This window comes from Symphodus melops, assembly GCF_947650265.1.
Source record: "Symphodus melops genome assembly, chromosome: 18".
Classification (NCBI taxonomy): Eukaryota; Metazoa; Chordata; class Actinopteri; order Labriformes; family Labridae; genus Symphodus; species Symphodus melops.
This window is the reverse complement of record NC_136708.1, coordinates 12,643,654-12,663,384: the sequence shown is the minus strand read 5'-3', so window position 1 is coordinate 12,663,384 and position 19,731 is coordinate 12,643,654. Positions and strand designations below refer to the sequence as shown.

Sequence of the window (19,731 nt, the reverse complement as noted above, 5' to 3'; positions counted from 1 at the left end):
CTTTGAGAGAGTTAAGATCAGCTCGGAATCTTCTGGATGCTAACATCAATGCTAATCTTGAATCTTGTTCAGGTGAATTAAGATGAATTAAGAAGAGGTGAAATGCAAAGATAAATCTGAAAGACAGCTAGTACTACACTGGTAAGAAATGGAGCTTCCCCTTCTCAGCATATTGGTACAGTAGTCAGAAACGGTCACTCTGTGATTATAATACATTTTTCTGTATCTCTTTATGAAGATAGACACAAAGATGGACACGTTTAGGGTCAAAGAAAGTCAGTGGGATCAGCATGTTAAAGAAATGAAAGGATGAGTCTCAGCTGTTGGAACGAAGCATTTTTAACACTAAGCAGCTTTTCACCCTCTCCTTCCAAGAGCTACTTCTTCAGCACACAGCAAGTTACAACACATCCCAACCCGGACCTTTCTCTGTCTCTCTCACTCTCTCCAAAGTAGGTTTAGACTCAGGAGGTATGCCTTTTACCTCAACTATGCCTTTTACCTCAACTATGCCTTCTGTTTGTGCTGGGGCTGCATGAGTCAGTCAGCCTTCACACCTCAGCCAGGTGCAAGTGTGCGGTGACTGAGCGCCTGTAAATATGAGGAACATTCAAGAGGCTAAACGCTTTAATGAGTTTGTGAAAAGATTCCCTCGGGCTGCTGCTGGATTTTTTCTTTTTTTGTTGCAAGTTATTTCAATGGGCTGTTAACAATCATGTCTCATTTCTTACACCCACTCGCTACTGTGCTCTTTGACAGTGCAGCCGTTTAACCACTTATATACTGCTTAAGCTGTATACTGTTTGTTCTGTATTGTCAACCATTTCTTTAAGCAAAACCTTAAATTGCATGTGGATGTTATTTGACTTTGAGGACACAATCTGAAATATAGTGAGAATATAGTGTGAGTACACGTATTTCTTGTTATATGATAGATAATAATTCATTTTTTGTTGATTTATTTATTCATATTTTCAAGATCAAGTAAAAAAAAAGTCATACAGGGACTTCTGGGTGCCTACCTATATTTGGGAAAAGAAAATAAACAAACTCCACCTGCTTGTTTGCACCGTGTTTAAGACAGGGCATCTTTATTTATCGACCCCTCAGCCCCACCAGTTCCCCACAGTCCACAGGGAGCCATCTTACTGAATTGCATGAAGCGAATGAAGAAACAGAGGAGAGAGAGAGAGACTGAGGAAGTGAGGAGGACTGAGGGGGTCTTTGTTGAAGAAGGCCGCCTGATTTTTATTTACTTAAAGGAAAAGACACTTTTTTTTCTGAAGGAGAGGTAGAAGCAGGGATGAAGATCAAGAGTGGGCCTGTCTTTGTCTCTGTATCAGTGTGCATGCATCCTTTGGTCTATGTGCTTTGAATAAGCACGAGGACGGGTGTGTGCGCGTGTGGGTGCATGTGTCTGTGTGTGTTAAAAGGCCCTCTGGGATGTTGTTGTGCCGTTTCAGCGGGCTTAGCCGTGCAGCATGTTGAACAGGCATGAACACGCTTCCATTAAAAAGAGAGAGAGAGAGAGAGAGATTACCCCAACCACTGCTCCTCATGAGCACATGAATCACACAAACACACAACAAAAAACACAGAGGCATATTACCGCCGTTAGTTCAACACGCACACATTCCTTCTCTCTCTTTCTCTCCCAGAAGAAATGACATCCCCAAGGTCACAAGTGAATGAGTTATTCATCAGGGTGCCGTATGTGTGTGTTTGACTCTCTGCGTGCCAGCCGGCCAACGCAGAGGACATATGTTGAAGATGAACATTTATATTTATCATCTCAGAGAGCTGAGTGTAGGAGGCGCAGCAGGAAATGTGGCCGACAAGAAGGAGAAAATTGAGCACTGGCTTGCAGGAAAAGAAAGAGAGAGAGAGAGTGAGAGTCAGGGGAGAGAAAAGACTTGGAGCTGGTCGAGTAGCCTTTCTTCAGCAGATTGAAGGGAAAAGGCCTCACACAGTTACTCAGCAAGGTTTGGTTTTTTTAAAAAAGTCACAAGCTCGCTCAAAAATATTTCTTGGGAAAAGTGGTGTTTGTATTTCCAAAGATAAAACGGTCGATCAAATATTAATGCCGCGGCCTCTGCTCAGTCTTCTATAATTGATTTCTTTGCTCTCTGCCTGACAGAGCCATATTTGGGTCACACATTTTCCCAGGGAAAGACTTTGACACCATGCACACACATTCACACAAACAGAGACTATGGCTCCCTCACACCACCAACAGTGGCTCATTACCCATCTGCAATGAGGGCTGTTTATATTCGGTTTCTTGGCCATTGAACACCTGCTGAGTCTCGCACACACGCGTGCACTTTTTTTATTCTGATGAATGTCTTCCACCTTGTTTGTTGTTTTCTTTGTTTCAGAATATGAGCAAAGACGAAAAAACTAAAAGCTAATATGTGCAAGTTATCATTTGGTATAATTTATTAAAAATTAAACACTAATAACAGATACAAGATGGTCTGCATGATCAGGCTGTAGTTGTTGTTGGAAAGATTTCATTCATAGTTTCTAGCAACATGAGCGTGCAGACCTAAACCTCTTTGACCTAAAGAATCAAACTAAACAAAAGTTTATCTGACTAAAGAAGAACGCCTGTAGCCATAAGAACAACTTTAAGGTGACATTGCGAACACGTTAGCAGCATAGAGTTGCACTCAAAATGACACAGAGCAGTATTAACTCTTATTTTAAAATTGTGTTTCTGGCTCACTGATGACTGTCAGTCCAATGTTCACTCTGACTTTGGTCTCCATCCAACTCCTGCGGGAAATATCTGGCTCTTTAGCAGCTGAGTGCTCCACTGTGTTTGAAAGAAGCAGAGGATTTTCTGGCACAAACATCACCAACTGACGAGGTACACAAAGAGTGAAAGGCTTAGAAGAGGTCAAAATGCTCCAGCAAGACTCTCTTCTTTGTGAGAAGATTAACTTTATTAACAAATTAGACTGATGCCTTTCGGCTCTTGGCCTTCATCAGGCTCATCAAGAAACAGATTTAAAAATCTGAAAGTTAGAGGTGACTCAAATGCCTCTACATATCATCCAACAGAGCACATACAAGGTGGGCTGGTTAGGTTTGTTGGCTAGGTACCATGGAGAACATTACTGGTAACATTACTAACTTTGTCTGCTTGCGATTCTGAGCAGGTCGTGTTCAGAGAGTGTATAGAGCTTTTTCACTGAAAACACTTGTTGGACACACGAATGATGCCATGTGACTGAACTAATTTAGTCAAGTTGAGCGCTGAAAAAGTAGAAATGAAAAAGAAGCTATAAATATGTTTGGAGCTTTGAGGAACTGCAGAAATTCCACTTTTCTAAATCTTTCCTTTTTACAACTCGGATGCAAATAAAAGAGGGAAATTGAACGGATCATTCTTTAGGTGAATGGGTCAAAGTCCATCTAAGATGTTTTGTTTCTGCGGTTCATACACAAGAAGTCCTTTACTGCTACATCATTCATTCCCTTTAGGACAGTGGTTCCCAAACCACCAGTACACAACAACATACACATAACACAATCTCAGTCATGCTCTTTGTTCAGATATAGCCTCGAAGCGTTGCTGCTTGCAATTCAACTTTTTTACAATTAGTTAAAAAAGTCCTCCAAATCCTCGGAGGGGGGGGGCTGCATCGTGAAGAGGGAATATGGAAACAAAGAGGAAACAGAACATTCTTGTCACATTACTCTTGGTGTCTTAGTTACAAGAACTGGTTCAAGCTTAGTAGTGTCTAATGATGCGTTTCTTTGTTTCAGAAATGCTGCTGGATGACTTCCTGTTGACCTACCTGGTCTTCATGTCAACCAATGACCTCTGTCAGGCTCTACTGGGACAATATCCTTTCTGGAAACACTGATTCACAAATACACACAAACATGTAAACGACACACTTGCCCGTCTTTGTCTCCTTGACTGCTCTCACTTACAGCAGCGCTCGCTGCAGGGGCCAGGAGGAGGGCAAAGACGCCCTCTTCAGAAAGCGTAAGGTACTGCAGCTGGTCTCCCACTGGAGCAGACTCTACAAAGACTTCCTCAAGGATGAGGAGCACGTCAGGAGCTTCATGAAGGTACAACTCCACTCTTCTTCCTCATCATTGTCATTCTATTATCTCTCTCCCGACTCTGTCACTCTCTCTCTCTCTCTTGAATGATTTAACAACTTAGATCCTCTAGTGTCCCTTCACCTGTGTGTCATCTTCATTTGTCTCGGTCTTGTTCTTAAACTGGCTTCCTCTGCCTCCAGTTCTGCACTGACAGAACACCAAACATATTGTGAAGAAAGAGAGAACAGAGCCATGTGTGGATGTTGGTGTGTTTATCCTCCCGTACCTTTTTGTTTGCTGCCTTTCCTGTGAACTGAGTTTGAGCGAGCTCCCATAGGAGAAGCTTTGTTGATGTTTTTATCTTATCTTTCTGAAAAAGCAAACGGGGAAAAAAGAGGTGAAGCAGGTGCACTTTGATGAGGAGTGAATGTTAAAATCATGATGATTCGGTTATATAAAGGGCTTCATCTTCCTTACTGGGAGTGAATAATTACATACCACCTGTTTTTAATGTTAAATGGAAATCTATACATCAAGACTTAAATTATGTTTCTTGAGGTCACAGAGAACAGCTCAAGATGTTTTTTAGACACTTTGTACAATGAGCTGATTGAATACCTGTTTTTTTTCCTGAAGAGAAATCTCTTAAATCATCATAACAAGTGTCTAATACTGAGGTTCTTCTTAGAAAAAAGCTGTTTTTCATTTTTTTGTAATTGAATTGAATTGAATTGAATATGCATGAATGTGTTAGATGTGCCTCGCTGCTTTGGGATCTGTTTCCTGTTTACCTTCCCACACACATCATTGTGTCCTTTTTGTATGAGCAGTTGATTGAAATACAAAATATGGCCCTAATAATGATATTACCAGACTGCGCCAATGGTGCAACAATTGATAAATGGCAAGATAATCATATAATGACACATAATATTGTCTGAGTAACTTAAGGTCACAAAATGCCTCTATAAAGATCCAGTTCAGGATTAAGGTATACGAGAGAACGCTCTCTGCTTCCCTCTCTTTAAGTTCCCCTTGATGTCGGGATATATAAGAACCTCCTTTTAAGAAGTGTTTCGATTGTCAGATGTAAAGTGTTGTACCGCGGCGTTCATACAGTATGATAAGTGACAATTTTAAAGTAAAGGGCATGGAGACATGACCATATATGGAGACTACCAAGCCGGCTATCCACCCTGCTTCTAATTAGAGTCAATGCAGCTGCAGCGTAGTAAAGAACACCTGTTCACTTCGTAACAAACCTGATGAAGCCATGGGGTGTTTGTTTGAAAAAAGCGGTCCGGCTCTCTTGTGAGCAGTGAAGCCTCTGTTGTTTTTTATCTTCAACCTGAATTTATGGAAAGTATCTTGCTTTGATTTATAATATGGACAAAAGAAATAATATACACAGGACACCATGGCTTCATAAAATATGAACACATTCAAATGTTCAGTGTCACAGTATGATGGAACGTCATGTTAAAATGCTGCTTTATCTGCTCCACATAAAAAAAACAGTTGATCACAACCTGAATCAGTGCGACGTCTGTGACACAAGAAAACACGAACACAGTGACACGTGAAGTCGTCCCCGCACGCATGATCACGTGTCCCTCTGTAACCTAACGGCTGCATTGTGCCGTGCCGTGTTGCCACGGAAACCAAAGTGCGAGGGTTGGCCTGGGTATAATTTCATGAGGAGTGCGTAACCCAGGTGATGGTTGCCTAGTAACAGAGGAACAAGTGAGGAGAATTGGGATGGGTGGCAATGGAGGGTCAATGTCAGCAGGTGTTTGAAGATAGACTTTTATAGGATTCAAAAAAACAACGTTTTTATTATTGCTTTAAAATCTTTAGTCTAACACTAATGTAACGCATCCTGCCTCCATTCTGAAGGAATCCAAACTAAAAACCAAGCTGAGCAGCTCAGCTCATGTCAGACAAACACTGATTTTATTGTGTTTTTTTCATGTAATAAATATCTTAACTCAAATAAAAAATACAGTATTCAAATGTTTGAGAACAGACCGGATGCTGACGCTGTGCTAGCTTTGACCAATATTTCGCTCTCTTGTTTAATATCTGTGCATGATATTTGACCAGAAAACAGTTCTTCTTTTCTGCTCTGAAACTAGCCGATCATGAATATTGTTACTGTGTGCAGTATCGAATGTATGTATGCTGCAGGTATCGGTAGCAGAACAAATACATTTTTATACGTGTGTGGTATCGGTGCACACAGACAACTTCAGCCGCTCGATAAACATCCATCCCATACGGAGACAGTCTGAAAGAAGGTTGGAGAGACTTTCTATATGTTGGTACGTTTTAGTAAAAGAAGAATTTCATTTATTTGTCTTGCAGACACTGTACAGGTGTGTTTTAGAAGACTTGTACGAGTTCCCCACACTCGAGAAAGACCTGAAGGAGTTCCAGAAACTTCTGCGTCGCAGACAGTGAGTGTTTGTCCCTGACTTCTTCAGCTGGATTCAATAGGATAGCTTGTCTCTGTGTGAATTGTTTTTTTCACGCCTACGGTTTCTGTGCTCTCTGTCGTGCTTGTTGTTGTTGTAGCACTGTGGATGACTGCCCTCCTAACCAAAAGGTAAGTCAAGGCTACATTCATGCTGCCTGATCACTTACTAAAATGTTCAAATAGTTGAATTCAATAAAAACAATTCAAGAGAAATAAGAAAAACAAATGAATTAACTGTGCTTAATATTATTATACATAATAAGTGCATCCCAACACTCATCTTTTTTTTCCACTCCTGCTCTCTTCCTCTCAGAGTAAACAAACGTATCAGCAGCTGAGTTTGAAGGAAAACTGTTTACAGCTTCGGAGCCCACCGACAGAGACAAGAGAGGGTACGTAACAAACATCACAAACATAACAACCTGCCCAGGACTGAAAGCAAAGTTCAGCAGAGTTCTACCTTTATGCATAACATACATACTGAATAAAGAGCTCACAGTAATTTTGTCTTTTTGATCACTGGACAAAATAGAAGTCAAGTCTCCCTGTTGAGATTCTTTTTCACCTGTTTCACTATGACTTCACTTTTGTTTGTGCGTCACTAACGCATTTTGATGTCCACTCTCTGCTCTATGAACTTTTTCTTGTTGTAGTTATTTGTTGCGTGTACGTGAGCGCTGACTCTTACCTGAGCGTCCAAACACACCACTCGCTGGAGGTCCACGAGCTGCTAAGGATTGTGGGTGTGAAGATGGACAGAGCAGAAGAAGACATGGTTCTTGCTGTGGTGTCGCAATCTGGAGGTACACTCACAAACACACAAAGAAATACATCCACCATGAACAGAAGATTTATTATACCTCCTCAAAAAACATTACTTTTCTGACTCTAATTACATGAAAGTCAGTATTGTTACACTATGTTTTCAGACAATGGAAAGTTAAAGTTGGTAGTAGTACACAAGCTTTTTAATGTCCTTTGATATTTCTTTCAAAATTAAACATTTTCCAACACGTGTTGATCATATTTTAAACTCTTAGGTATATTTTGAGCTTGCTATGGTTAGAAAATTCATCTTTTTAAACACTCTTCAGCTTATTTACTAAATGTGTTTAATCATCACTTTTAGAATATTTCTTTTGCTAAGCTGTCCATTTTTATCATTTGACCATTACTTAGCGGGCTGTTAAGACTTCTGTGCTTTGTTAGCTACCTTGCCAAAGTGTTTTTAGTGTTATTAAATCTTTAATCTTCAAAGATAATCCCTAGACCTTGAGAACATTAAAAGTACAGCAAAGTAGCCCGGTTTGGGAATCAGTACTACTGCTCCTTTGGTCTTAAATTATCATCATCGTCATGCTTCTGTTGTTCTCCTCATCTGTGTGTGTGTATCTGCAGAGCGGAGGGTGTTACAGCCCAGTGACTGTGCATATTCAGAGTCTCTGACCCCACAGGGAAAGCTCATGGCCTGTCGCAGGGACCTCACTGAGATCCTGGTATGTAAATGTGCTGTTCTGTTTTCTTCTTCTTTTCTACTGTGATATGACATCTCTCCAAGTTCTCGTATACAGTACTGTATATGGTTATTCTAAACATGCTGGGGAAATCAGGCATGACAAATACAAGTCCTATTCCCCATATGACCAATCTTTCCACAGCTTTTTGGAGAGTCATGCTTTCTGAGCAAGCCAGAAAGACTTAGGCCAGGTGATTGCGAATAACTCTGACTCAATGGAGAAGAAACAGCTGTGGACCACAACCATTGTGTTGTCGCCCAGCCATGGCAGTGGGATAGAAAAGTGCTGTATCAGTGTGAAATGTTGTTTTTCCTTCCAGTGGAGCCTCAATCTGGATTCAAAAGTTTACAAGATATTGAGAAGCCTTCCATTGAAATGTCCCTGAATCTACTGTATGATAGGAGGCTGGCAGTTTTAAGAAGTAAACACTGACGTCAGTTGTCAGGCACACAAAAGCCACATTTTAATTCATGTAAATAGAGTAGGACAGAACAATTGTGCTATAAGAATCACTGCTCTGCTTTCAGCTTTCAAGTCATGCTCTCTCTCTCTCTCTCTCTCTCTCTCTCTCTCTCTCTCTCTCTCTCTCTCTCTCTCTCTCCTCCTTTAAAGTTGGGATGAGTTTATCCACCCACAGTGTCTTTGTTATGTAATGTCTGATGATCACAGGACTGTTTTCTTGTTTGGCGGTAGTCTTGTTCTTGTAAATATACAACACCTGTGTCTATGATAAGTAGTGTTCTCCATTTACTTTCACATTGACATTGTGTATCTGTGTGTCTCTCCCTTGTGTGTGCGCAGCCTCCTTTAACAGACAGTGCTGAGCTTAGCAAGAGGCCGGTGCGACTCTTAGGTATTAACACCTGGGATGTGGCTGCTGCTCTCACACACCTGGACTGGAGCCTCTTCAAATCCATCCATGAGGTTCGCTCTCACATGCACATCCATATATATATATATATATATATATATATATATATATATATATATATATATATATCCACACGTGTTGTGTGGGTTTGGTTTGTAATGAATTCATATTCATTACAGAGATTGTTTAAACATGAGAGCCAAAGATGCAAATGCTCCACAAGATTTGCTTGATCATTAGTACAGAAAGTCTTCTTGCAGCTTCAGAAGAGCTGAGTATTTGTGAAAATGGAGAAGCATAGGATAGAGGGAAAAACAAGGGCTACATTTAAACGCTGACATGTGAACGTTATTATGTCTGGCTGTTCTAAGTTTTTTACTTTTTTACATGAACCTATATTGATTTTTTTTCTGTTTTTGGATTAGTTTTTGGACAAAAATAGCAACAGAAATGCCCCTTCTGATCTCTTACATGTCTTTACTTAAATATTGGGACTGAGTTTCAATCATCTTCTTCCCTCCTTCCACATGCAGCAGGAGCTGGTGTACTACACCCTAAGCCGTTCTCCTAGCGGTGGCCACACTGCGGCGCTCTCAGTCCTGCTGCAGCGCTGCAACGAGGTACAGCAGTGGGTCATGTCTGAGGTGCTCATGTGCGTGTCACTCAACAAGAGAGTGCAGCTGCTCAAGAAGTTCATCAAGATCGCTGCTCAGTAAGAACACACTCTCAGAAGTGTACACACACAAAGACGAACATGTGTGAAGGTGCATGAATGTTTTTGTGCAGAATGCTGACATCTCTTGACCTTGTGTATTTGTAGCTGTAAAGCCCAAAGAAATTTGAATTCTGCCTTTGCCATCATCATGGGTCTTAACACAGCAGCTGTCAGCCGACTCAACCAAACCTGGGAGGTAAACATGTGCATTGTTGTACTTTGTGTTTTGCTACGTGTGGATTTGTTTCATAAATACCACCTGACCCAACGCTTTCTCTTTGTAGAAATGTCCAGGGAAGTTCAAGAAGCTTTTCTCTGAGCTCGAGCTCATCACGGTGAGATTTTCTGAACACATACAAGAGATCAATTTTTATTCTTTGATTATCAAATCTTGTGAATGATCTAAAGCGTTCCTCTTTCACAATCTATTCCTTTTCTCTCTCTTTCTGTTCTGTCTTTCTCTCCCAGGATCCCTCTCTGAACCACAAAGCCTACAGAGAAGCATTCAAGAGGATGAAACCTCCCAAGATCCCTTTCATGCCTCTTCTTTTGAAAGGTACCGTCTCTAACCCCTTCAAACAAACACACAGCTGCCTGTTTTTGTTAAATAACATTCAACATGTGTCCCCTGTTTTAAGACATCACTTTTATCCACGAGGGAAACAAGACCTTCCATGACAACCTGGTCAACTTTGAGAAGCTGGTGAGTTAAGTCAGTTATTTCATTGTTTTTTTAATGTCACTCAGCAAAGGCCACATTTAAATAACTGTTATTATTTTAACCATTATAAAGTAAATACATGAAAATCAAGACAAGATGATCGGTGCTCTTCATTTGCCCTTCACACGTTAAATTTCCTGCACACAGACAAAGCCTGATGAACTGTCAGAGGATGACACTGCTCTGACTACAAAGCCAAAGTGTTTGTGCCATCAATAATCACGTCACCTGCCTGCAGATTCTGTGTTCATATACAGAATCTGTCTTCAGAAATGTGTCATTGTTGTGTCCTTTCAGGCAAAGTTCAAAAGTAGTTTAGATTAGATCTGCATATATCGCACATCATATAGATTTTTTCTGACCATACTTAATGTGGTCACAGTCTGTTATGCCAAAAAAAAAGATGGGCTCGAAGACTGAAGAAGTGCTGTTCATAACAGATCAAGAGAACGACTGGCAGCATTGTGGAATTTTTCCTAGAGCAAGCTTTGTTTTGAGGATTTATGCTCAAGGACAGATCATCTGTACCCCCATTTCCTATTACACTGATGCAACATGTCTTCTCCTGAACCTTTACAGCATATGATCGCAGACACAGTGAGAATGATTCGCCACTGTCAGAGCGACCAGCCGGGTGAGTTGTTTCTTTTTTTTTTTAAAAACCTGTGACTTAATACCCAAGATACAATGATCCTAAATAGGACAAAATGTAATTCCTTCTCAGCTTCGTGGGCTCACAATCTGTTGGATATAGTGTTAATGTTCAGATCAGTTCGACGTAAAGACTCTACCGCCACCTGCTGCTGAGTTGGTATACTGCAGCTATACAACTCAGTTTTGCTGCTGCAGTTACCAAGCAACCATTTCCAGACAAACCTTGACACTCGTTATATGAGAGCAGTACAGTCTATGTTTGTGTGTGACTGTTGGCGTTCTTGAAAACTCCTCTGTGTGACTGATGCACACTTTTTGTTTGTGTGTCCTTCTCTTAGGTAACGAGGTTATCGGTGCCGACAGTGTGGAGGTGAGGGCGAGCGTTCACTACCTGCACATCATCGACAATCAGCAGACGCTTTTCGAGCTGTCACACAAACTGGAGCCACGCGCTTAAGGGCACACACACACACACACACACACACACACACACACACACACACACACACACACAAACACACACACACACACTTATACTTGGGTGCACAAAGACACTAGACAAATGCTTGCACCTTGTGCGTGTGACGCGAGGGACGCTTTGTGAGGCGAAATGTGACACACTCAAGTGTACAAAGCAACACAATATCACAACCAGCAGTGGTGCCACAATGAGAAGGTGACGGGTATTGTGTCAAAAACCCACGGAGACACAGAGCGGCCTATTTGTTGATGGCTTATGGACAACAAACGTGGAGAAAAAAATATTTGTAAAGGCCTTCAAACCCAAGAAGAGATTCTGTGCAGCAAGATGGAGGTCTGCCAAACTGAGACAGAGGAAGTTGTAACTAGTTTGTACAGTATCTATTGGGCTGAATATTCCCTTGTTTATGTTCCTGTGATGAGCTTTTTGTTATTTATGAGCCGTTAAAGCAGGTGTATTGTTTCTTGATCTCTGTCAAAGTCTCCTGATAAGGGTTTAACAGCATCTTCATCATTTCAGCTACAAACAGAGGGTGAGCTTATAACCATGGTCCATTTGTTTAAAAGCTTTTTTGATACCCAGAATCAGCTAGTTCAGCTCATTTTTGCTTCTTTTTTTTTAAAAGGAAAAACATGCAGTGTTAAAATTATCCAGTTACAGACTTTAAATGATTACAAAATCTGGATTACAAGTGATCTAAACATCCTGAAACATCCTGACTGTTGCTTTCAATCAAACCTTTATGTTTGATATCAACAGCCATTTGGGGAATTGTTTATGGGGCAAAAAACCTTGGATCATGATTTTTGAGGTCAGAGTTATTCCAATCCCACTGCAAAGTTTCGAACACCTACTGGACGTTTTTATCCAGATGAAATTCAAGATTGGATTTACTGATCCTATTCAGTTACAGAATTGTTTTTCCTTTTAGCAACCCCTCGTCAAGGTTTAATATAATGTGGAGGCTTTAATCTAATCAGATGACTTTTGAACAACTGGGCCCTGGTATTCAAATCCGGCTCCACATGTCGTCTCATATGATTTCATGAGCATATCATAAGTCAGCCTTTCAGTGCATGTATATCCAGTTACATGCTTACAGTTAATTTGGTGTTAGATGTGGAGCTTTTTTTGGTTCTTGTGTAGTACTGTATTATGTAACACCAGCAGCAGCCTGTTCTGAAGCAGTACAACACGTTAACATAGCTACACTTTTTTATTTGAACCTTTTTTTTTCTCACTGTGGCACTGTCTTAAAATATAAAATGTAGCGCCTCAGTGAGAAACAAAAAGTGCAGATCTACAGTGTATTGTATCTTGTGAATTCAGGAATGACTGTATATTGACAGTATAGTTCTCTTGAGTGTGCAAAAGTTCAAACACTGTTGATAAATCGGGAACAGCACTTGGTTCTTTGTGTTTTAAAGTCCTGGTTGACTTTAATTTAAACACTCCTCATGCGCTCCTCTGAGGTTTTTCGTGGGAATAGATAATGATTATTTAACATTGTATATAATATGGACCTATACATTTTTTCAGTGCCAAATGTCACATGGAGTCGTGGCTCTTTGTTTAAAAATATCAGACAGATCTGCCTTCTCTCAGAGAAGCTTTCTGACATTATGATGACTGATTACAGGGTGTGTGATTGTATTTTGGTTGATATGGAGTTACATCCTCATCATAGAGCTCTTTTTCTTTTCCTATTAATCCTTACATTTTACTACATGAAGAGATTAGTCAAAGCAAAGCATCTTTGTTTAGACATACATTAGCTTTATTAGACAAACTCAACACAGACCAACTCTGGAAGCACAAAGACTTTCTCCATCAAAGTAAGCCTGGGAGGATTTTCGCAGCTTTGCTTTTACCCATTATCAATCCTTCTCACTCATTACAATAATTCCCTCTAACTATATATTGACTGTAAGTGTTTCTTTTTCTGAACGAAATTCTGATGACATTGCCCTGTAGACATGACGTGTAACAAAACCCAGTTAGTCAAATCACTGAGAGACCAACCTGCTTTGTTATTAGTCTTTTAGTCTAGAGTCACACGAAGGTGTTTAGAATCATTCAGAAAACATTTGGTAGTGATGAAGACTATTACAAATTAAGATGCAAAACTCTGTTTAGAACCAAAAGCAGTCTTCAAACTGTATCAGCTGTACTTTTCCGCTGAGTAAATTCCAGTGTGAGATTGTATGATCTGTATGTTCATGTGATGCCAGCCTTGCGTTTTGTCAGCAGTTATAAAACATGAAGGGTTAAGTGCAATATTGAAGAAATGTTGTTGCCATGTGGGTTCATCCTCATTTCAACTCTGAGTCGATCAGAGCCCGAGCTGCTCTCTCCTGCAGATCAGTACGAATCAAATGGTGGACTGAGATTTCCAAAACATTTCAGTGACGCATTTTTCTAAGTTTTTTTTTTCAGGAAAAAAACCCCAATGTGACTGACTTTTTAACTGACTTTAATAACTCTTTATAGACTGACAACGTCCTGTTGTTTTCAGAAACCCCTCCTATAAATGCTCTGACACTGAATATGGAGCCCGATTTTATGGCTATAGTCAACCAAATCAGAAAGCTGAGGTTGAAATACTATTGGAGCAACTTAAATATTCAACTTTCTTTTTGGATTTAAAATGTTTTATTGCCCTGGATTTAAGATTACAAACAATTCTTGAGATTTGTTCCTTGCCATTATGTGAATCCAAAAAGGAACCATTTATGATTAAAAAGGTATCATTGATAAAGAACCATCATCAGCCGGTCTTTGACTGCTGGAGCAGAGAAATCAGGGCTATGGTTTTTTTTCTCAAAGTCAACAACAAAGAAATGCATTTGGTAGTCTTTTTTTTTTTTTAACTGTCCTGTACATAATAAACACACGCACAAGCGCATTCAAAGCAAATTAACTGTGCCATACTTGTAACTTATTGTAGTATATTGTTTATTTATGTATTTTTGAGATGAGAAAACTAAATGTGCCATGTTCAGAGGTTCAACAATGTCAAAGAGCTCTCTTTAGCAGAAAAGATTTAAAGCTGCGAAACTGGAATGTAGAACTACTTGTTCTGTTTTGTGGCCAGTAGAGGGCAGCAGAAGAGCAGGTCATTGTGGTGATGCCCACTTTTTCTTCTGATGCCAACTGCTTTAATGTACACGAACCGACAGGGAGATGTGTTCAGTGTTTTATCTGCTGTTGACATGACTGTGTTAAATTAGGTTTTTTTGTTTTTTTTTAAATAATGTTGTTTAAAACCTTTTTGCATGTTAAAACAGGAAAACTAACAAAGTTCACAACACAAAGAGGACACATTGAAGGCTTTGTACTATTGTAATATTGTTGATGTGTAAATATATGCCCATGTTTGGTATGTTGTTATAATTTATGGGTTGTAAATGAAGAACATAGTCAACCACAAAGCAATACGTCTCCCCTTGTGTCCCCTCGACCCTCAGACAGCTAAAGCCACATGTCTTTTCTAAAGCTGTGTTTTACTATGTCGAATTTGACTGAAACAAATAAATTATAGGTTTTATGTGACATCTGTGTGAGCTTGTGTTTTTTTGTCTTGTGCTCTGTCTCTATAATTGTTAACTACTGCAAGACTATGTGAAGTCCCTTTGACCAATGGTGTCAGACTAACCTCCGTAGACCTGCTGCGTAAATGACATGTTAGGAGGACAACTAAATGACTATAAGCCACAACAGGAAACCATAGGCTATTGATGCAGTCAGTTCTAATTCACCCAGACCTTTACATCCCTCCACAGAAGCACAAACCCTAACAAAGACAACACATGAAACTAAATGAAAATTTAATTTACACAACTATTATTACAATATATGGCTGACTTGGATATCAGTTTCTTTATAGGAGAGACTGTAGGGTGCAAACAAGTTACAAATACAAATCATTTTGTCATTTTGAATCTTTTTTGTATTGTTTAGTGAGATATACATTGTGATTCAAAATTCAACACAAACAGACACACATACATAATGGTTGATTGACAAAAATCATAACATGAATATACAAAGTCTTCATATGTACCGGTTATGACTTCATTTGAATTCATCTTGGTAAATGTTGATTTTGTATGCTGACTGGAATATTATAATCATTTTTATTATTGATAACTCTTAGTCATTTAAATTGCTTTGGACATATTTACATGTAGAATCGCCACTAGAGTTTGAATTTTCTACATTCATCATTAAAATGACTACTCACAAATGAAAGTGTTTGTCTTATTATTTACAGTCTATGGTGTACACGTATGTTTGAGCTGACTTTAAAAAAACGGAGCAACGTGAGCAGTAACCAGGTTGAATCAGACCATCTCTGACATCTCAGTTGCTATGGACAGTTGATTCGAGATGCACAAACGGAGGGAAACCTTTCATTACAGTGTTCATCATTCCATTGTCGAAGTGTGCCAAAATTGCACTGACCACAATGTTCCCCTTGAATGTTGTTTGGCTCTCCTGCCTTCCAAAAGAAAAATGTTGCCCGGCAGCCGTCAGACCACATCCATTTGCCTTCTTTGTGGATGTCACTGAGTCCAATCCATGTGATCCTCTCTGTATGGTCGAAGTTCCTAATCAGGGATCTGACAAAGTTTTGCTCTGCGAGACTGTGAATAGACACCAGGTTTGCTCTAAGTGACAAACAGTGGAGCTCTGCATCAGCCCACGTCATAGGTGTGCTGATGTACTTGTAGCAGCGACCGTTGAAATTGAACCAGAACCTCGGACAGGCTCCACGCTGTAGCTTCAACTGATCTTGATCTGAAGGAGACACAGCACCCAGAGTCAGGCCAAACAGGAAGAGGAACAGCAGCATCTTGGTGTCACAGTCTCTCTGTCTTTGGAAAAGTTGATCTGCACTGCAGGATGATAACAAGAACCTTTGAGAAATGATTGAAAGATCACTTTCTTTTATATGCATCGGAGAGGGTGTTTACACTGTTGGTGAGATATCATTGGTTATAGCTACCTGGCAAACACGTTCACTTTAAGGTTTACCCAGATACGTGACTGAAGACCTTTGGTTTATTAATTTAAGGTCTACATAATTAGATCTGATAAGGACAAAGTTGCCTATTGATTGATGTTTCCTTTCATTTGTTGAAACACCAAACATGGGTATGTTTACCAACTAAAATATTAAATAAAACCAAGCCTATAATGTGTCTTACATATTTCAGATTGTTTAATAGAATCATCAGAATCCATCAGAATCAACAATCCTGTCATCATTTAATTGAATAGTTGGTAATAACAAAAGATGGGATTTTGTGATTAGATTGGCTAAGCTGCACTATAATTTGTTTTTCTTTCTACCTTTTTTACTAATCAGAAAAATGTAATACTGAAAACGGTTCCCTTGAAGTTACAAGAACTTTTTTGCTTGGCACTGATTCCCCCCCCCCAGCATTAAATATTCATTTGACTCAGTTTCCTTCTTGAGATTACTTCCTCATCTATATTGAACTAACCTGTTCGGTGATATATTCACCAGAACTCTCAAGCAACGTGTATAAGATAAAGCTCCCTGTTAACATTTCATTCACAAAGATAAATCTTTCAGGATCTCAATAACATGCTTTGTTTTGAATATCTTTGATTTTCTCTTAAAATAAATATATGAAACATGAAGGGAGACCTTTTCCAACATCTTTATTTTAAACATCATGCGGTTTCTGCACTTCACCCGTCATTCACTTCTATGTTGATTACCGCTGATGGGTGTTATTTTAAAGTCGGAAATTAAACATTTACTTTAAAATGAGTAAAAATCCAAACCAGTTGACATGTTTGTAAAGCTCTTTTTTTTGACAAAATAGCTTTTAAGTTGACATAATAAAAGCTTTACAAGCAGCTTTAAGATGTTCTTTTAGCTTTAAGGAACAGTTTTAATTTTCAACATTCAATTGAATTTCAGATTCTATCAAGAAATTAAATTCCTCATAATTAACAGTCTATTCTATTTCTTCATGTACGGTAGTTAATAATATGAATCATACACTAATAATCATTTAATTATTCTTTTCCAAATAAGTCTTGTTTACATCGGGTTATCAGCTCGATAACTTCAGTAAAACCCTCCCTGAGACCAAACTTTCCACAACACTGAATAAGGAAGGCCATTCCATTAAAGCAAAGGTCACCATTAAGAGAGATCATGTGATCTTGCACGTGCTGCTTATTTGGGTTATAACAACAAGTGTCATTCATGTTATCTATTCTTTTGATAGATAACAGTTATGGCTCTCTGGCAGCACATTCAGGGGGATTTCACAGTTTATTCTTTTTAGTATTTCATTATAGCATCATAAATATGCATTTCAATCACTCAAATAATCAAATGATCATAAAGGAACAAAAAATGAAAACACTATCCATAAACTATGAGACAGACGAATTTACATTTGATCAGTTCCATTAAGGAGTAACAGATACTTCAACAGCATGATATCCAGCTTATCAATGTGATTAATGTATCAGTTAAGAGTCAATATATACAGTATGTGCATGCTGTATGGTATCTGGACTTCCAGATAGAGTTTAGAGTTTAGACTTTATTGTCTCCGAGGGGAAATTCTTTTTCACCAAACAGTACAGTTTAAGGGCTGTGCGCCGACAAAGAATGACAGGGGGACATACATGGAGGACAACAGGACATATAGTGCATATGGTTATGAGAAAACAGGAGAATGAAACTGAGGTGGATCTATGTCAGGCATCTTATTGAGGGCTGCAATGACTGCAGTATCGCGCCCCCCTGCACAGCATGGACCTGTACCTGCGTCCGGAGGGCATGATGGTGAGGTGGCAGTTGAGTGGGTGGGTGATTCAATTGATATTTATTCAAACAAAGGTCAATCAAATAACTAGTAAACACATGCACATATCCTATAACAACAGCAAGACACATTTCTGTACAATCACTTTTATGCTGTTCGGCTCTCTTGTCGTCCAAAAGAAAAAAATGGCCGGGCAGCCATCAGACCACATTCACTTGTCTTCTTTGTGGATGTCACTGAGTCAAATGCAGGTCACCCTCACTGTATGGTCAAAGTCCCTAATCAGGGATACAACAATGTTTTACTCTTCATTACACGTTTTTCTTTTGTTTAAATTATCAACAAAAATCAAAGCAAGCTAAAAAAAAAAAAAAAAAAAAAAAAAAAAGGCCCCATACAGCAATTTCCATCTCTATAAAGTAATAATGTTATAAGAGATTAAGATTAATGTGAGCTCATTTAAGCTAACTTCAGATAAATAAAGGTTAATGCAAACAGTCTTTACTTCCTGTTTACAAACACAATCCTTTAGAAATGTCTTTTATTCTGACAGTAATACAGGAGGCCTGACCAGTTAGATATATTTTGACCAGTTCACTGAACAATTGTTTCATTAAAAATAATAGAAGGATAAAAACTTAGAGCCTTTATGATAGACATTGAGGCCAGTATTGTCTCATTTAGATTGGGTTGATAGTTTATCAACTTGACCAATCAATAACCTGTCCCTTAAACTTTTGTGTAACACTAAATAAGGAAGGGCATTATTTTATTTTTATTATCAGTTGCAACGTGACAAACATGCTAAGAAGTTTTGGAATAAAGATTAACCAGGACTAACAAAACAGTATGGTAACAGGTTTATGGCTACCTTCCATAAATTGTATGAGCCTGACCCAGTGTAAAACATAATTACACTTTTATGTCAAAGTGCATTCATCTGATTAACATGAAAAGAATCAATCACGTGGCAACACAGCAGTGACTTGTAGAGTTGAACTAGAACTTGCAGAAGAACAGACTTGCACAGTATTATTTTTGTTACATCGGATAAACAATTACGATTCAATCCATCTTCTGTTCATGAGTCCACAGGTTTCAAAATAATAATGTTTATGCTTACTTGAGAAAACATAAAGCTGTCATAGAATATTGATAGGTTAAGGTTGTATCACAGGATTGAGATTTGTGTTATAGTTTTAATTTATGTTATGAATACCTTTATCTTTATTTTATTTTTTGTGTTTGTTTTTCATTAATTACATTTAATGTAATTTCAAATAGTTCACGCCAGAGCTGTGGTTCACGCCACAGCCTCTGGTACAGTCACTGGCGGTATGCACCTCTTTAAGTCATGGAACCTGTAACCCGCCAGTAAACTAAAAGAAGAAGACGAAGTCAGGAGGGAGGGGCTTT

At 39.0% G+C, this 19,731-nt stretch overlaps 1 protein-coding gene across 1 annotated transcript in view; it reads left to right on the top strand.

The window, feature by feature from the left end:
- rapgef5a (Rap guanine nucleotide exchange factor (GEF) 5a) overlaps positions 1–15,049 on the top strand; it is a 44,229-nt gene extending 29,180 nt beyond the window's left edge. Inside the window, exons 12-26 of the mRNA XM_079368146.1 lie at positions 3,775–3,853; positions 3,942–4,086; positions 6,427–6,518; positions 6,637–6,667; positions 6,852–6,930; positions 7,192–7,341; positions 7,937–8,034; positions 8,857–8,979; positions 9,460–9,638; positions 9,747–9,837; positions 9,926–9,976; positions 10,110–10,197; positions 10,280–10,344; positions 10,942–10,996; positions 11,355–15,049. Coding sequence (XP_079224272.1) covers positions 3,775–3,853; positions 3,942–4,086; positions 6,427–6,518; positions 6,637–6,667; positions 6,852–6,930; positions 7,192–7,341; positions 7,937–8,034; positions 8,857–8,979; positions 9,460–9,638; positions 9,747–9,837; positions 9,926–9,976; positions 10,110–10,197; positions 10,280–10,344; positions 10,942–10,996; positions 11,355–11,473 — 1,445 coding nt within the window. The 3' untranslated portion in view covers positions 11,474–15,049. The remainder of the gene's footprint in view (positions 1–3,774; positions 3,854–3,941; positions 4,087–6,426; positions 6,519–6,636; positions 6,668–6,851; positions 6,931–7,191; positions 7,342–7,936; positions 8,035–8,856; positions 8,980–9,459; positions 9,639–9,746; positions 9,838–9,925; positions 9,977–10,109; positions 10,198–10,279; positions 10,345–10,941; positions 10,997–11,354) is intronic.
- The last annotated feature ends 4,682 nt before the right edge of the window (positions 15,050–19,731 follow it).